Raw genomic sequence first — 15,631 nt, 5'->3', positions numbered from 1 at the left:
GTGAGCAGAGCCTGTAGGAGCTGCCTCGGTTTCCTTTCCCATCACCCTGGTGATCATCTGGAACCCCAGCCCCCACAGTCTGAACACTTACCTCTGGCGTGGGATGGACTGGGTGACCAGTAGCATTTCCTAAAGTGGGTTCCTGAAATCACCAGTTTTGAGGAATACTAAGGAATCTGATATTTAAAAAATGGGCTTCGGTGGCCAAATACATTTGGGAAGGCTGAGTTAAATAAAGCTAAATGGATCTCTTTCCGGTTGAACTTCTCAGAGCCTTTGATATCCTTCTGCAAGTTGTTTCTCCTTAAGAAGGGGGCTAGGTCGGCTGCTCATGCCAAATTGACTTGTTCCCTGAAGCCTGTATCTCTTGGAGCATCCAGCACCCCTGTTGTGCCAAGAGCAACTTGGAAAAGCCAAGTTACCTTCCATCTTGGATGTTCTGTCTCAGTGCCATCTGCAGGTGGGCGTGGGAATGGGGCCTAAATTGTTGTTTTCCCACTTGTTGAACCCTATCTGTGCCCTCTGGGGTTTCCAGGAGAGGGTGAGCCACTCAGGAAAGTGCCACCTGTAAGTGGAGGTGTCCCAGAAATCACTCAGGAGCCAGTCCCTTCCCCGGGGTGAACTCTGACCAGACCTTACTTGATCTTTCGCCTCCTGAGGTGTGGGGCTGCCCCAGCTCTACCTGTCATGCCTTCTCTCCCAGGATGCTTCCCGGCCACCCCGGGACCTACCACTCAGCTTGTGGAATTGGAATGAACTGGCCCTCCTTCTCTGCCAGAGCCACCATTAGGAGATAGTCTTGTCATCCTCCCTGCTCCTTGGGGAGCCTGTGGCAACAGAATCTGGCAGAGGGAGTAGTGAGGGCAGGTCCAAATTACCCGCTGTCACGAGTGTGGATCCCCAGGGGCCAAAGATGGGAGATCCAGGCCCATTTGCCATCTGCTCACTGAGCTGGATTTCGTCTGCGTGCTCTTGGCCAGGTCATCCACACGTCCCCCCATGCCTGGACCTCCACCCACTCGAGCATGTCAGGAGGGTCTCTTGGGGCCCTGACAAGGTATCAGGCAACTCCGGGGAGCCTGAGGAGCTGGGGGGTCTGGTTTGGGATCCTGGAGCCCCTCACTGCTGGTTCCCCCAGCCCAGGGACCTGCACACTTCCCAGATGCCTCAGCCTCTGAGTGGCGTCTGACATGCCCCCCATTTGGACCTAGTGCTGATGAATCACCATCATTTTCTCTTGCTCTCTCCTGTCCCCCACCCAGCAGAAAGTGCTTTCAGTCGGAGAGTAGAAAGCAAAGCACAAAACCACTTTGAAGAGACGAATAGCGGTTCCCAAAACTCCAGCGGTGAGTGTGCCCCTTGACGGCTGTCCTGTGCTGTGGCTGCTGCCTCTATCTTCTCCCACTTGTGGTAGCAGGCGCTTTGTGGGCTGGGGTCTTTTGCATATGGTGGTGTTGAGGGGAGGCTGGGGGCAGGGAATTAGAAGGAGGCCAGGGCTGGGCAGAAGCTAAGGGGCCTTTTCTCCCAGGAACATCCCTCTGGGCCTCAGGGGCATCTGCCGGACTATGGCCCCTTTTTGTCTCTTCCCCATGGGGAGAGGAATTCCCCCCTCCCATAGGCTGCCACATCCACTAACATGGCTCCAGAGGGTTGGGCCTGAAAGAGCCATTGCTATGTTTTCAGGGTAAACATTGTAGTCAGTTTCTTTCCAGGAGGGGCAAAGGCGGTGCAGTAGAGAGAGCTGTGGCCTAATAACCAGAGGCCCTGAGTTCTGGCCCCACTTTGGACCAGGGACCTTGAAAGTTTCCCTTCCAGCCCCCACCAGCTGAAGTTTGCCTGAGGTTCTCGGTGGTGTTTTGGCGCCCCCTGGTGGTTGCCTCCCACTGGACGCTGGCAGAGCCTACCTAGAGTTAGAGTGCCTGAGAAAAGAGCAGCAGGGAAAGGCTCCTCTGCCCCCACCCCCTCCTCCCCAACCCTCGTCCCACCACCCCTGACAGACCCAGGTCAGCCTGCAGGGCCATGGGTGATCACCAACAGCCTCTATCCAAGAAAGGCATAGCAAGGCGGTCTGCACAGTGACAGCCAGGGCAGGAAGGGAAAAGAATTCTGACACTTTCGTTGCATTAAGGTAAGGCGCCCACTCTCTCTCGTGCACGGTTGAAGTTTCACTTACTGTATTAGCTGTCCTGGGCAGTGCTTGGGTATAGACTGATGATGAAACAGCCAGGAGCACACACTTGAACATGGAAGTTTCTGGGTAGTAATCTGAGCTCCAGCTCCCATCTCCAGCCGAGGTTCGAACCCCAGCTCTACTACCTATGAGCTGGTGACTCAGACTCTAGCCTCTTAATTTCTCCTCCGCTATAAAGTGGGAAGAGCACACATGTCCCGGTGCTGGTGAACACTCAGTGAGTGTCCTGCATAGATTCCATAAACGCTCACGTGGTGAGGTGTTTTGGTGTGTTTTTGTTTTTTTAAAAGTAAACCAAGTGATTTGATGAGTGCCCTGAGCAAAGGAGTGAGGTGTGCTGTGGGAGCCCCGAGAATGTTGACACGATCTCTTAAATCGTAGGTAGAGAGCGTATCTATTGACTTTTATAAGCTGCTTCGCCCGCTAAGACTCTGGCTTCTTAATTTCTCCTAAAAGTGATGGAATTTTGACCAGTGGCCACACAGGAATAAGTAGCAGAGCCAGGACTGGAACCACGGTGTCCTGGGAGCCTTTGCTCTCAGCCAGGCAGGCTGTACCCTTTGCCTCTCCTTCCACCCGAGTTGATATTCAGAACTGGGAACAACGGTGTAAAGTGCAGCCACCATTTATTGAGCGCTTACTATGTGCCTGGCATGTGTTCAGAGCTGTGTGTGTCTTACCTGTTTCCATCTTTATTTACCACAGCCCCGAGGGAAGGGGGGGGGTCAGTGTTATCTCCACTTTTTAGATGAGGAAGCTGAGGCTCAGGAGAGGTCCATGTTGCCCCACGTTCCCAGCTTCTAAGTGGTGGAGCCAGGGTTCCCGGCCTACTCCGTCTGGCCCCACTCTGCTGCCTCCTGCGTCTGAGGCTCACCTGACAGCTCCAGGAAGTGTGGGGGAAGTTCCAGCAGGCAGAGCCCTCAGAAACACAGCCCTCGCTGTAGCTGCTCTGGTGTTTGGTGCCAAACACTCCAGAACATTCCGGTGCCGGGACCTAAAAGCAGCTTCCTGTCCTGAAGCGGGCAGCCACGCGTGGACGTTTCCTCCTTATGTTCTGCGGACTCACTTTTTGAGAGTTGAGCGTGTCCTAGAGGGATGGCCCTGGCTGATCTTGCCCTGCCCCCTGACCCGGCCACAACCCCAGAATGTGACCCTGGCTTAGATGCTTCCTCTCTTCTGAGAACCCCGTCTGGCTCTCTATTTATTCAGAATGGAACTAATGACAATCATCTCAGAGCTCCAGAACTGGAAGAGACTTAGCTAAACTGTTTCTCTTTTGCAGAAACTGCAAGTCCCCTGATTTCCAATACTTTCCCTCTCCTACAGAGTAAGTGGTGGTTCCATTGGGGGGCTGGAGAGGGTGAGGCAGGACAGGGAATGAACTCAGCTGGCCACACACTTTCGGGGCCTCCCCAGAGCATCTGACCTTGGGCTGCCCTTCCAGGCAGACCAGGCAGTGGGTGGAGGCAGGAGGAGGACCCAGCCACAGGCGGGTGGAGGAGTTTGGACGCGGGATGGGAATGAGCCCTGACCATGGGCAGCCTGCCTCTGCTCACCCCCAGCCCTGGCGAGAGTACAGACGTCCCCATTCCTGCTCACTGTGGTAGCCTCAGGACCTCTTCCCACCCAGTGTCAGCCGTCTTCCTCCTCTCTTTTCCTTATTCTCCTTTGCACCCCTTCTGCTTCCTCCCTCATCTCTATGCCAGGCACTGACTTGAGTGCTGGGAACACGGAGATGGAAGATAAAGGTCCATGGGCAGCCTCGTTCCCGTTCCTACTATGTTCTCATCATCCCTTTCCTCCCACCCTCCCTCTCTCGCCTCTTCCCTTTCTGCACCTTATCCACGTTTCTCTTGCTTTTCTATGGCTTTCTCTGTTTTTTTCACCCTGATCTCTTGTTTCTTCTTCCCTTCCCTTTCCTGCCCTCTGTGTCTGTTGCCTTGTTTTTGATTCATTCATACAGTCATTCATTTGTTCACTCAGCAAACAGTGACGTCGTGTGCTTCCACAGGCAGAGAGATGGGCTGTGGCACCAATAAGACGCGGTCTCTGCCTAAGAGAGCTCCTGGTCCATTAGTGCTGTCTTCCCCCAGCCCTTCCCCAGTGCCCAGAACAGTGCCTGGCACACAGTAAGCACTCAATAAATAGCTGCCTGATGCATTAGATGGTCTCTTTATCTGCACGTCTTCCTCTCTCCATCGCTCCTTCCTCCCCCCAGCCTCTCCCACGTTAGTTAGTGATGGGGACAGACAGGCTGGGCCCAGAGTCCCAGTGCGTGTTTGGGTTCCCAGTTCCATATCTGCCCGAAGCTCAGCAGAAAGGTGTTCGGTTTCGCTCCACCCCTGAAACGACTGCTTCGTTCTTCCCCTTAGAACCTTATACCTGTGGCGCCTGTGGAATCCAGTTCCAGTTCTACAACAACCTGTTGGAGCACATGCAGTCCCATGCAGGTAAGGGGCTGAGTGGCCCACCGGGGATGCTGCAGCCCTCCCCTTTCCCGTTCCTCAGACCCTGCAAAAGGCAGAGATGGCAGAGCCAGCCTGAGACCCCCACAGAGGAGGCCATTCTTTCCCAGGAAATGGTCACAGGACATGGGACCTGCCCTCAGGGAGCCCTAGTCAATCAATTACATTATGCGGGGAGAGGTCTGTGCTCTGGGGAGACAGCAGGCTCGGTGGGAGCACAGAGAGTGGGCATGGAGCTGAAGAAGGTTTCTAGAAGGTTGTGGCTCCTGTGCTGAGCCTAACGGCCAAATAGGAGCTGACCAGAAAAGAAACATCAAGGTGGAAATTGAGTGTGGTTTTATAAGGGTGAGCAGAGGCAGGAGATGGAAGTAGGGAGGCATCAGCCCTGGCAGCCTGGGCTTAAGCCCCATTTCAGCAGAGTCCCGTTCATTGTGACACTGTCCCACAAAGCAGCTATCTGTAAACGTAAGCAGGTGTCAGTCATCAGGAGGGCTGGTTAAAGCCCCACCCTGAATTTCAGATTCTGTAGGTCTAGGGTGTGGCCTAGGATTTGCCTGGGACTGTACTTTGACAACCACTGCTGTGGAGCTGCAGGCTAGGCGTCTGCTGTCCACATAACCTTTTTTTTTTTTTTTTAATTTATTAGGGTGACAATTGTTAGTAAAACCACATAGATCTCAGGTGCACAACTTTGCACCACATCATCCATAAATCCCACTGCGTGTTCACCACCCAGAGTCAGTTCTCCTTCCATCACCATATATTTGACCCCCTTACCCTCATCTCCCATCCCCCACCTCCCTTACCCTCTGGTAACCACTAAACTATTGTCTGTGTCTGTGAGTTTTTGTTTCTCATTTGTTTGTCTTGTTCTTTCGTTGTTTTTGGTTTATATACCACATATCAGTGAAATCACATTGTTCTCTGCTTTTTCTGTCTGACTTATTTTGCTTAGCATTATACTCTCAACATCCATCCATGTTGTCACAAATGTTCCTATATCATCTTTTCTTACCACCGATTAGTATTCCATTCATCTATCGAAGGACATTTTGGTTGTTTCCATGTCTTGGCCACTGTAAACAAAGCTGCAATGAACATTGGAGCACACGTGTCTTTATTGATAAATGTTTTCAGATTTTTTGGGTAGATACCCAGGAGAGGGATTGCTGGGTCATATGGTAACTCTGTTCGTAATTTTTTGAGGAACCACCACACTGCCTTCCATAGCGGCTGCACCAGTCTGCATTCCCACCAACAGTGTATGAGGGTTCCTTTTTCTCCACAGCCTCTCCAACACTTGTTACTATGTGTCTTGTTGATGATAGCCATTCTGACTGGGGTGAGGTGATATCTCATTGTGGTTTTTATTTGCATTTCTCTGATGATTAGTGGTGTTGAGCATTTTTTCATATGTCTATTTGCCATTTGTATGTCCTCTTTGCAGAAATGTCTCTTCAGGTCCTCTGCCCATTTTTCAATTGGGTTGTTTGTTGTTTTGTTGTTGAGTTTCATGAGTTCCTTGTATAGTTTGGGTATTAGCCCCTTATCAGAGGCACTGTTTGCAAAAATCTCCCATTCAGTTGGTGGCCTCTTTATTTTGTCAATGATTTCTTTTGCTGTGCAGAAGCTTTTAAGTTTCATATAGTCCCACTCGTTTATTTTAGCTTTTACTTCCATTGCCTTTGCAGTCAAATTCATAAAATGCTCTTTGAACCCAAGGTCCATAAGTTTAGTACCTATGTTTTCTTCTATGCAGTTTATTGTGTCAGGTCCTATGCTTAAGTCTTTGATCCATTTTGAATTAATTTTGGTACATGGTGACAGATAGCAGTCCAGTTTCATTCTTTTGCACGTGGCTATCCGATTCTGCCAGCACAATTTATTGAAGAGTCTGTCTTTTCTCCATTGTATGTTTTTTGCTTTTTTGTCAAAAATTATCTGTCCATAGTTATGTGGTTTTATTTCTGGGTTCTCAATTCTATTCCATTGGTCTATGTGTCTGTTTTCCTGCCAATACCATGCTGTTTTGATTATTGTAACCTGTAGTACAAGCTAAAGTCAGGGGATGTGATACCTCCAGTATTGTTCTTTTTTCTTAAGATTGCTCTGGCTATTCGGGGTCTTTTGTGGTTCCAAACAAATCTGATGATTTTTTGTTCTATTTCTTTTAAAAATGCCATTGGGATTTTGATGGGGATTGCATTAAATCTGTATATTGCTTTGGGTAATATGGCCATTTTAACTATGTTGATTCTTCCAATCCATGAGCACGGAATGTCTTTCCATTTCTTTGTGTCTTCTTCAATTTCTTTCAAAAATGTCTTACAGTTTTCAGCATATAGGTCCTTCACATCCTTGGTTAAGTTTATTCCTAGGTATTTTATTCTTTTTGCTGCAATTGCAAAAGGAATTGTTTTTTGTATTTCTTTTTCTGAGATTTCATTGTTACTATATAGGGATGCAATGGACTTTTTTACGTTGATTTTGTAGCCAGCAACTTTACTGTATTCGTTGATTGTTTCTAATAGCTTTTTGGTGGAGTCTTTAGGGTTTTCTATATATAGCATCATGTCATCTGCAAAGAGTAATAATTTAACTTCTTCATTCCCAATTTGGATGCCTTTTATTTCTTCCTCTTGCCTGATTGCTCTGGCAAGGACTTCCAACACTATGTTGAAAAGCAGAGGTGATAGGGGACAGCCCTGTCATGTTCCTGAACGTAGAGCAAAGGGCTTCAGTTTTTCACCATTAATTATGAGATTAGCTGAGGGCTTGTCATATATGGCCTTTATTATGTTAAGGTATTTTCCTTCTATACCTATTTTATTAAGTGTTTTAATCATAAATGGATGTTGTATCTTGTCAAATGCTTTTTCTGCATCAATTGATATAATCATATGATTTTTGTCCTTTATTTTGTTTATGTGATGTAACACATTGATGGATTTGCGGATGTTGAACCATCCTTGTGCCCCGGGGATGAACCCCACTTGGTCGTGATGAATAATCTTTTTAATGCATTGTTGTATTCGATTTGCTAGAATTTTGTTTAGGATTTTTGCATCTGTATTCATCAGAGATATTGGTCTGTTGTTTTCTTTTTGTGTGTTGTCCTTACCAGGTTTTGGTATCAGGGTAATGTTGGCCTCATAAAATGAGTTAGGGAGTACTGTCTCCAATTTTTTGGAAGAGTTTGAGCAGGATTGGTATTAGATCCTCTTTGAAGGTGTGGTAGAATTCATTAATGAAGCCATCTGGTCCCGGACTTTTGCTTTTGGGAAGGTTTTGGATGACTGATTTAGTTTCGTTACTGGTGATCGGTCTATTTAGATTTTCCAGTTCTTCATGGTTCAGCCTTGGAAGGCTATATGTTTCTAAGAACTTGTCCATTTCTTCTAGGTTATTGAATTTGGTGGCATATAGTCCTTCATAGTATTCTTGGATGATCTTTTGTATTTCTGTGATGTTCGTGATAACTTCCCCTTTTTCATTTCTGATTTTGTTAATTAGTGTGTCTTCTCTCTTTTTATCTTAGTGAGTCTAGCCAAGGGTTTGTCAATTTTGTTAATCTTTTCAAAGAACCAGTTCTTTGTCACATTAATTTTTTCTATTGTCTTTTTGTTCTCTATTTCATTTAGTTCTGCTCTGATTTTTGTTACTTCCTTTCTTCTGCTGACCTGGGGTTTCACTTGTTCTTTTTCTAGTTCTTTAAGGTGTAACATGAAGTTATTTATTTGGGATTTTTCTTGTTTCTTGAGATAGACCTGTATTGATATAAATTTCCCTCTTAAAACTGCTTTCGCTGCATCCCCAAAATTTTGGTAGGATGTATTTTCATTATCATTTGTTTCTATGTATCATTTGATCTTTCCTCTAATTTCTTCTTTGACCCAGTCGTTCTTTAAAAGTATGTTGTTTAATCTCCATGTATTTGTGTTTTTTCCTGCTTTCTTTTTGCAGTTGATATCCAATTTCAAAGCCTTGTGATCAGAGAATATGCTTGGTATGATTTCAGTCTTCTTAAATTTGCTGAGGCTGATTTTATGTCCCAATATATGGTCTATCCTTGAGAATGTTCCATGTACACTAGGAAAGAATGTATAGTCTGATGTTTTAGGATGAAGTGCTCTATATATGTCAATTATGTCCATTTCATCTAATGTGTCATTTAGGGCTGCTATTTCGTTATTTATTTTCTGTTTGGATGATCTATCCATAGCTGTCAATGATGTATTTAAGTCCCCCAGTATAATTGTGTTTTGGTCAATTTCTCCCTTTAGTTCTGTTAGTAGTTGCTTGGTATATTTCGGTGCTCCCTGATTGGGGGCATAAATATTGATGACTGTTATGTCTTCTTGTTGTATAGTCCCCTTTACCATTATGAAATGTCCATCTTTGTCTCTTGTTATCTTTCTCACCCTGAAGTCTGTTTCATCTGATATCATTATGGCTACACCTGATTTTCTCTGGGTACCATTTGCTTGGAATGTCAATTTCCACCCTTTCACTTTGAGTCTATGCTTGTCCTTGTAGCTGAGATGTGTGTCTTGGAGGCAGCATATGGTTGGGTTTAGTTTTTTGATCCAATCTGCTACTCTGTGCCTTTTCATTGGTGAGTTCAGTCCATTTACATTTAGGGTGATTATTGATATATGAGGATTTCCTGTCATTCTGTCTTTAGTTTTCTGGTAAGGCTGTGTCTCAATTGTTTCTTTGCCTTTTTGTTGTTGTCTATTATTTCTATGTGGTGGTATTCTATGGTGTTCCCTCTGTTTCTTCTTTTATTATGGTATATATTTCAGTTCTGGATTTTTTTTGAGTGGTTATCCTTAAGTTTATATAAAGAAAGTTTGATATTTAGAGTATTCCATTTTCTTCAGCACGCTTACTTTCTCCATTCCCATATTCCGGTTCAGGCCTTTACTCTCCCCCTTTTTAAGTTTTGGTTGCCACAAATTGTCCCTGTTGATGGTGGTCGAATAGCCTCCTTTAGTATTTCTTGTAGTGCTGGTCGTGTATTAGAAAATTCCCTCAGCTTCTGTATGTCTGGAAAGGTCTTTATTCCTCCTTCATATCTAAAGGATATCTTTGCTGGATATATTATTCTTGGCTCATAATTTCTCTCTTTCAGTAGTAGTTTGAATATTTGGTTCCACTCCTTCCTGGCTTGTAGAGTTTCTGCTGAAAAATCTGATGATAATCTAATGGGCTTTCCTTTGTAGGTTACCATCTTCTTTTCCCTGGCTGCCTTGAGGATTCTTTCTTTGTCGTTGATTTTAGACAGCTTCAACACAATGTGCCTTGGAGAAGGCCTGTTGGGATTGAGGTAATTAGGTGTTCTATTTGCTTCTTGGATTCGAGGATCCAGTTCTGTCCACAAGTTTGGGAAGTTCTCATCACAATTTGTTTGAATATATTCTCTGTTCCCTTCTCTCTTTCTTCTCCTTCTGGTATGCCCATTATTGTTATATTGCTCTTTCTGATGGAGTCAGAAAGTTCTTATAGAGTTCTTTCATTTATTTTAAGTCTCAAGTCTCTTTCTTCTTCCATCTGTGTAATTTCCAGGTTTCTATCTTCGATGTCACTGATTCTTTCCTCCATCTGATCAACTCTACTATCTAAGATGGTTATTTCATTCTTAATTTCTTCTATTGAGCTCTTAATCTCCAGAAATTCTATTTGGTTCTTTTTTAAAATTTCAATCTCTTTCATAAAATGCTCATGTTGTTCTTTGATTGTGTTTCTGAGTTCATTAAACTGCCTTTCTGTGTTTTCTTGCGTCTTGTTGAGTTTTTTCAGAACTGCAATCTTGAATTCTCTGTCATTTAAGTCACATATTTCCATATCTTTAAGTTCTTTTTCTGGAGACTTTTCACTTTCTTTCTGAGCTGTCTTGTTGCCTTGGTTATTCATGGCAATTACTGATTTATTATTTCTCTTCCTAGACATCTACAGGAGTGACTTCTGCAACAGGTTGATAGGAAGAGGTCTTTCTTTTGCTTTCCAGTACTTATTGGTAGAATGTTTTATTTTCTTTCCGACTGCAGTCTTTTTTTCCTCTCTCACACAGTAGTGCTATGTTTTCTCTGCACTATTCCAGCTTCTCACACAATGGGGGGATTCCCTGGGAGATGGGCTTCTCCTCTGTTAATAGTTCACCTGGGTCACAGGGCGCACTGTCCGCGTGAGTATGTGGAGAGCTTTTGAAGTTCCAAAGCTCTTCCAGCTCCTGATTCAGAGTCCGTATGTTTCAGCAGTTCTGTTTACTCCTGCAGGGATCCGCCCAGATAGGTGGGGCCAGGGGCGGGGTGAGTTGTGAGAGGTGGCCCAGAGCAATGGCGGCAACCACCACCACAGTCGGTCCTGCTTCCACAGCTCCCTCCCCTTTGCCGGAACTAGTTGGGCTGCGAATCTGTGTCTGCGGTCCACAGTTCTCAGAACAGCAGATACTCTGTTCTTTAGATCTGACACTGCTACTGTTCTGCTTGTAGCACCGGGCAGGTGGGGGCGGGGCGAGCTCTGGAAGGGTAAGGAGGGGGTGGCCAGTCTCAGTGCCTAAGGCTTCCGTTCTCTGCTCGGCAGTGAGGGCTTAAAGCACCGTTTTCAGCCTTTTTCCCTCAGTCTTTTCTCCGAGGTCTCTGCCGTGAGCGTTGGGTTCAGCCATGGTATATGCTGCCCCCTCAGCCCTGTGGGCCATAAACGGAGCCCTAGCAATCTGAGTTCTTCCCTCTCCCGCAGCTGCGGTAGTTTCGGGAAGCAGGGAGCTCGGAGCACTGAGCTTGGTCTGCGTCTGTCTCTGTACTTCTCCCTTCCCTCCTCCCCCGCTCGCGCAATTCGCCCACCTTTAGGTGAATTCAGCAGTGGGCCTCTTCATCTTGCCTGTCTGCTATGCAGGGAGTCCTTTGTGGAGTTATTGTTCGATTAGTTGTAAATTCCAGGGGAGCTTTATAGAGGCTCACCTCACGCCGCCATTTTGATGAAGTCTGTCCACATAACCTTTTTATCAGCTGTTTTGCCATCATCTTTCCAGCTTGTAGTATCAGCTCTCTAACTCTAGACCAGGGTTGTCCAAACTGTGGCCCACAATCCATTTTTAATTGGCCCGCAGCAAATTCCAATAATATATTTAGTTTACTTAAATAAACCAGGTGAGGCAATACATACTTCACCTCGAGTGAGTGGCCTGGCTGTTTGTGTATTTTACCACATATGGCCCTTGGTGAAAAACGTTGAAAAAAGTTTGGACACCCCTGCTTTAGACCATCCCCCCTTCAAACAGATACCTCCGATTTTACGTTTTTGTCACTGTAGCACCCCACTTCTGGTCTAATTTCTGTTTTAGTCAAGGAGACACTATTTGCTGTAACAGATAAATCTAAAATTCTCAGTGGTTTAACATAATCATTTATTTCTCAGTCACATCACAGCCTAATGCAAGTGGCCTGGTTGGGTGGCCTTCCACATGGTGATTTAGGGACCCAAAGTACTTGCGTTGTGTGGCCCTATCCTCCCCTGCATCTTCAGAGTCCTCCCTCTGTGACTGGTGGGCGGGGAGAAAAGCACACTTCATCCTTCTTTAGGTGACAAGTGACACCTGTCATAATGCCCAAATTCCAGGGGCAGGAGAAATGCCAAGACTCCGCACAGGGAAACAGGAACCTGGGGGAGGCAGCTAGTGATCCCTGACACCCATCCCTCAGAGTAATCCTCTGGAGGCATTGGAAATGCTGTAAGGAAAGGACCAGACACGTGGTAGTTCAGTAATGGTCACGGCTGTTATTTCTACTGTTGTAATTATTATTATTGCTTGTATGTCTCTTAGGCTTACAAATCTTCAAATCTGTCATATAATCCTCCAGGTCTGACCTGACTCGTGCAGAGTAGTACAAGACTAGGCTCTTTTAGGCTAGGTACTGCCCTGTTAGTGTGACCTCCATTCATTCATTCATTCATTCATTCATTCATTCATTCATTCAGCGTCTAATTATTGAGTATCTGTTGTAGGGCAGGCACTAACTCACATTATCTTTTGGGGAGCCTATTATTTATTTCTAATGGACTTATTAAAATCAGGACAGAATCGGATTGGCAGTCAAGACGTTCAAGTTCCACGTTCTGGTGTCTCCAGACCCTGTGACCTTGGGCCACCATCTTTGTCCCCCTCTCTGAGCATCTCTATGTCTAATACAAAGGCACATAAACCTGCTGTCTCCAGCTGCCCTCCTCACACCAAGGTTTTACCTACACGTGTCTCAACTCCCAGTTACCTTGGCCATCAACCATCCTGTACCAGGGAAAGCCATTTAGACTTGACTTTATGGGAAGCAGGGACAGCAGCTAGAAGGCTGCTCAGGGACCCCTGCCTGAGCGCACTGAGACCTTCACAGCCCAGTCCCCTCACTACTCCTCCTGCTCTGAAACCCCAGCCCTCCACCTGTGCCTCTCCCAGCTTCTGGAAGCTGAGGCTAATTAGGGAAGAGTCTGGGTGCCTGTACTTCCCCATCCCTCAGGCAGTTCTGCAGAGGCCATTAAAATGCAAATCAAGGCTGAACCTTGTGGTGGCCCCACTGCCCCCAAGCATCTCGACTTGTTTTCCACGGAAAGCTTTGGGCTGCTTTGTTCTGGTCCAGTGCTGGCAGAGAATGCAGGAGGCAATCCAGTGCAAATCCAGGCTGAATCCCAGCCAGGCTGAGTTGGGATTAAAGGATTGACTCCATAGAGAGAAATTAAGCGTCATGATCTGCGCAGTTCACAGTGCTGTTGATAAGGGGGATCAGCCTCGAAGAACACCAATCTCATTAAGAGGCTGCTGAATGGCACAGGGTAATTCCCACTAATAAACTTGCTTTCTGTGCTGTAGGAAAACCTGTCTTGCCTTTGCAGTTCAGGAACGTGTTTTGACAGTAATAATAAATACTAAAGAGAGCTAACATTTAGTGAGCAATTAGTATGTATCAGGTGTGGTTATATTCACCAGCTGACATTATCATCCCATTGTACAGATGAAGAAACTGAGGCTCAGAGAACATAATCACTGGCCCAAAGTTGCACAGCTATGAACATGATTGAAGCTCTTACTTGATGCCAGGACTTATTCTGAGAGTTTTACATGTTAGCTCATTTAACCCTCAGAACAGCACTCTGATATTAGCTCCACATTACAGATAAGGAAATTGAGGTACAAAATGGCTAAGTAACTTGCCCAAGGCTATGCTGTCACAATGTCAGACCAGGATTCCAACTCTCAGTGAACTCTAGAGCCTGTGCTCTTAACTACCACCCTCTTCAGCCAGGTAGATGGTGTGGAGGGTTAGCAGAGGCGAAGCCTCCGCAGAGGTCATTCCTGCCAGTCCCTTTTTAAAGTACATTGAGGAGGACCATAGCCAAGAGAGGCATGGGGACTTGCCCAGGCAGCAAACAGGCTGGCAGTTGCAGTTTTAGGATTTTGCAATGGCCACACCTGATATCTAATCCCATTGAGCCCCTTCACCTCTCTGGGCTTCAGTCTTCTCATCTGTAAAGTGGGCTAACCAGGGCTGCCCACAGGCCGAGTGTGGGTTCTGGAGATGACATGTGAAGTATTCAGAGCTGTGGCACATTCTAAGATAAGACCGGACAGCAACAGAAGCCTATTTTTCCATCCTATGCCAGAAACCACCGCTTTCTCCTTCCTGCACCAGTCCCCCCCCCTCCCCCCCGCCCCCTGACAGCATTTATTCAGCTTTATAGCCTGCCCTTTACAGGTGTGTGTGTGTGTGTGTGTGTGTTACATAGTGATAGCCACACCGAGTAAACCTTCCAGCTCAAGCTATAAATCAAGCCTCTTTTCACAGAGCATTTACTCAGTACCTCACCCATTCAACAGCAGTATCTGTGAGATGTGGAGAAAAAAATGTTTTTAATCAACCAGTACTAGACATTGTTATCTACTGCTGGGTTGGGTAATCTGTATTCCCAGTTCTGTGGAAAGTCAGAGAATGAGGGAATCACCCTGCAGCTTGCCCTTCCCCAGCATTTTGGAGGGAGGAGGGGAAACTGACGCCCAGAAAGTTAAAGTGTCTAACTCAAGGTGTTGTGAGCAGGACATGACTATCAGAGTAGCAATCTCACACACCTTTGTATCTTTCCACAATGTCAGACTTTATTAGAATAAAGCCATGGATCTAGTCCTACTGACTCAGTTAATCACAGGCATTAATCAAGGCTCTGGCCAGAAGATGGCCTCCAATAGATGAGGTAGAGCGGTTTCACACAGGAGGGTCACACAGGTTTGCAAGCAATAGGGTTAGGCATAGTGAACAGTGTTACGAAAGAAGGATGAGAGAGAGAGCCTGGTGTTTAGCAAGAGTCCCTATAGCACTGGGGTGTGTAGGGTCAGGCGTCAGGCTGGGCTCAGTGAAATGGTCGGGAGGCGAGGGTTCATGGGCTCTGTCTGGGACGAGTGCAGGTGCAGTGTCAGCTCGTCAGTTGAGGCCTGAGCGGCGAGCCGTCAGAGAGCTCTGGTTTTATGCTCAAGACTGGGTGTGGTGCACCCATCTGCAGTCTGAGAAAGCCGTCCACATGGTCACACTCCACCCTGCGTCTGGAGTTACCTGGTTAGGGCGTTCCCTGGGTACGCCTTTCACGGGATGCTCTGGCATGACTGTCACTTCACGACTGGCATAGCTGTCAGAATTATCAGAGTCCATTTTGTGTTCATAATTAGTGTTCTGTATACAAGGTTACACCGATAGCCATGACAGAGCCAGATTCAAACCCAGGGCTTACAAATCCCTGTGCTCTAGGGGAGAAAATCAACAAGAATGGCTCCTGGTTTTCATTTTTAAATTGTGCTTTTCCTTTTTAAATGTAAGATGTATTCTTTAGAAGAAATTGGAAAAATGCAGAGAAATAAGGAAGTGAAGAATTAGCCATAGATGCACTCCTGAAAGCTAACCATTATTACTCTTTTAATGGGTTTCTCTTCAGTCAT

General features: G+C 46.2%; 1 protein-coding gene across 16 annotated transcripts in view; it reads left to right on the top strand.

Moving 5' to 3' along the window:
- The window catches only part of ZNF618 (zinc finger protein 618), a 170,140-nt gene that overhangs the window by 142,298 nt on the left and 12,211 nt on the right, over positions 1–15,631 (top strand). For 6 of the 16 annotated variants that reach the window (XM_019754624.3, XM_019754627.3, XM_019754622.3 and 3 more), the window contains 3 exons: positions 1,263–1,346; positions 3,474–3,518; positions 4,564–4,641. In XM_019754624.3, coding sequence (XP_019610183.3) covers positions 1,263–1,346; positions 3,474–3,518; positions 4,564–4,641 — 207 coding nt within the window. The remainder of the gene's footprint in view (positions 1–1,262; positions 1,347–3,473; positions 3,519–4,563; positions 4,642–15,631) is intronic. The other 10 variants (XM_074330884.2, XM_019754629.3, XM_019754632.3 and 7 more) reach the window with 3 other exon arrangements.

This window comes from Rhinolophus sinicus, chromosome 16, assembly GCF_057876585.1.
Source record: "Rhinolophus sinicus isolate RSI-liver-muscle chromosome 16, RSI-T2T, whole genome shotgun sequence".
NCBI classification, from domain to species: domain Eukaryota; kingdom Metazoa; phylum Chordata; class Mammalia; order Chiroptera; family Rhinolophidae; genus Rhinolophus; species Rhinolophus sinicus.
The sequence above is the reverse complement of the archived record's forward strand: the minus strand, read 5'-3'. Positions and strand labels throughout refer to the sequence as shown.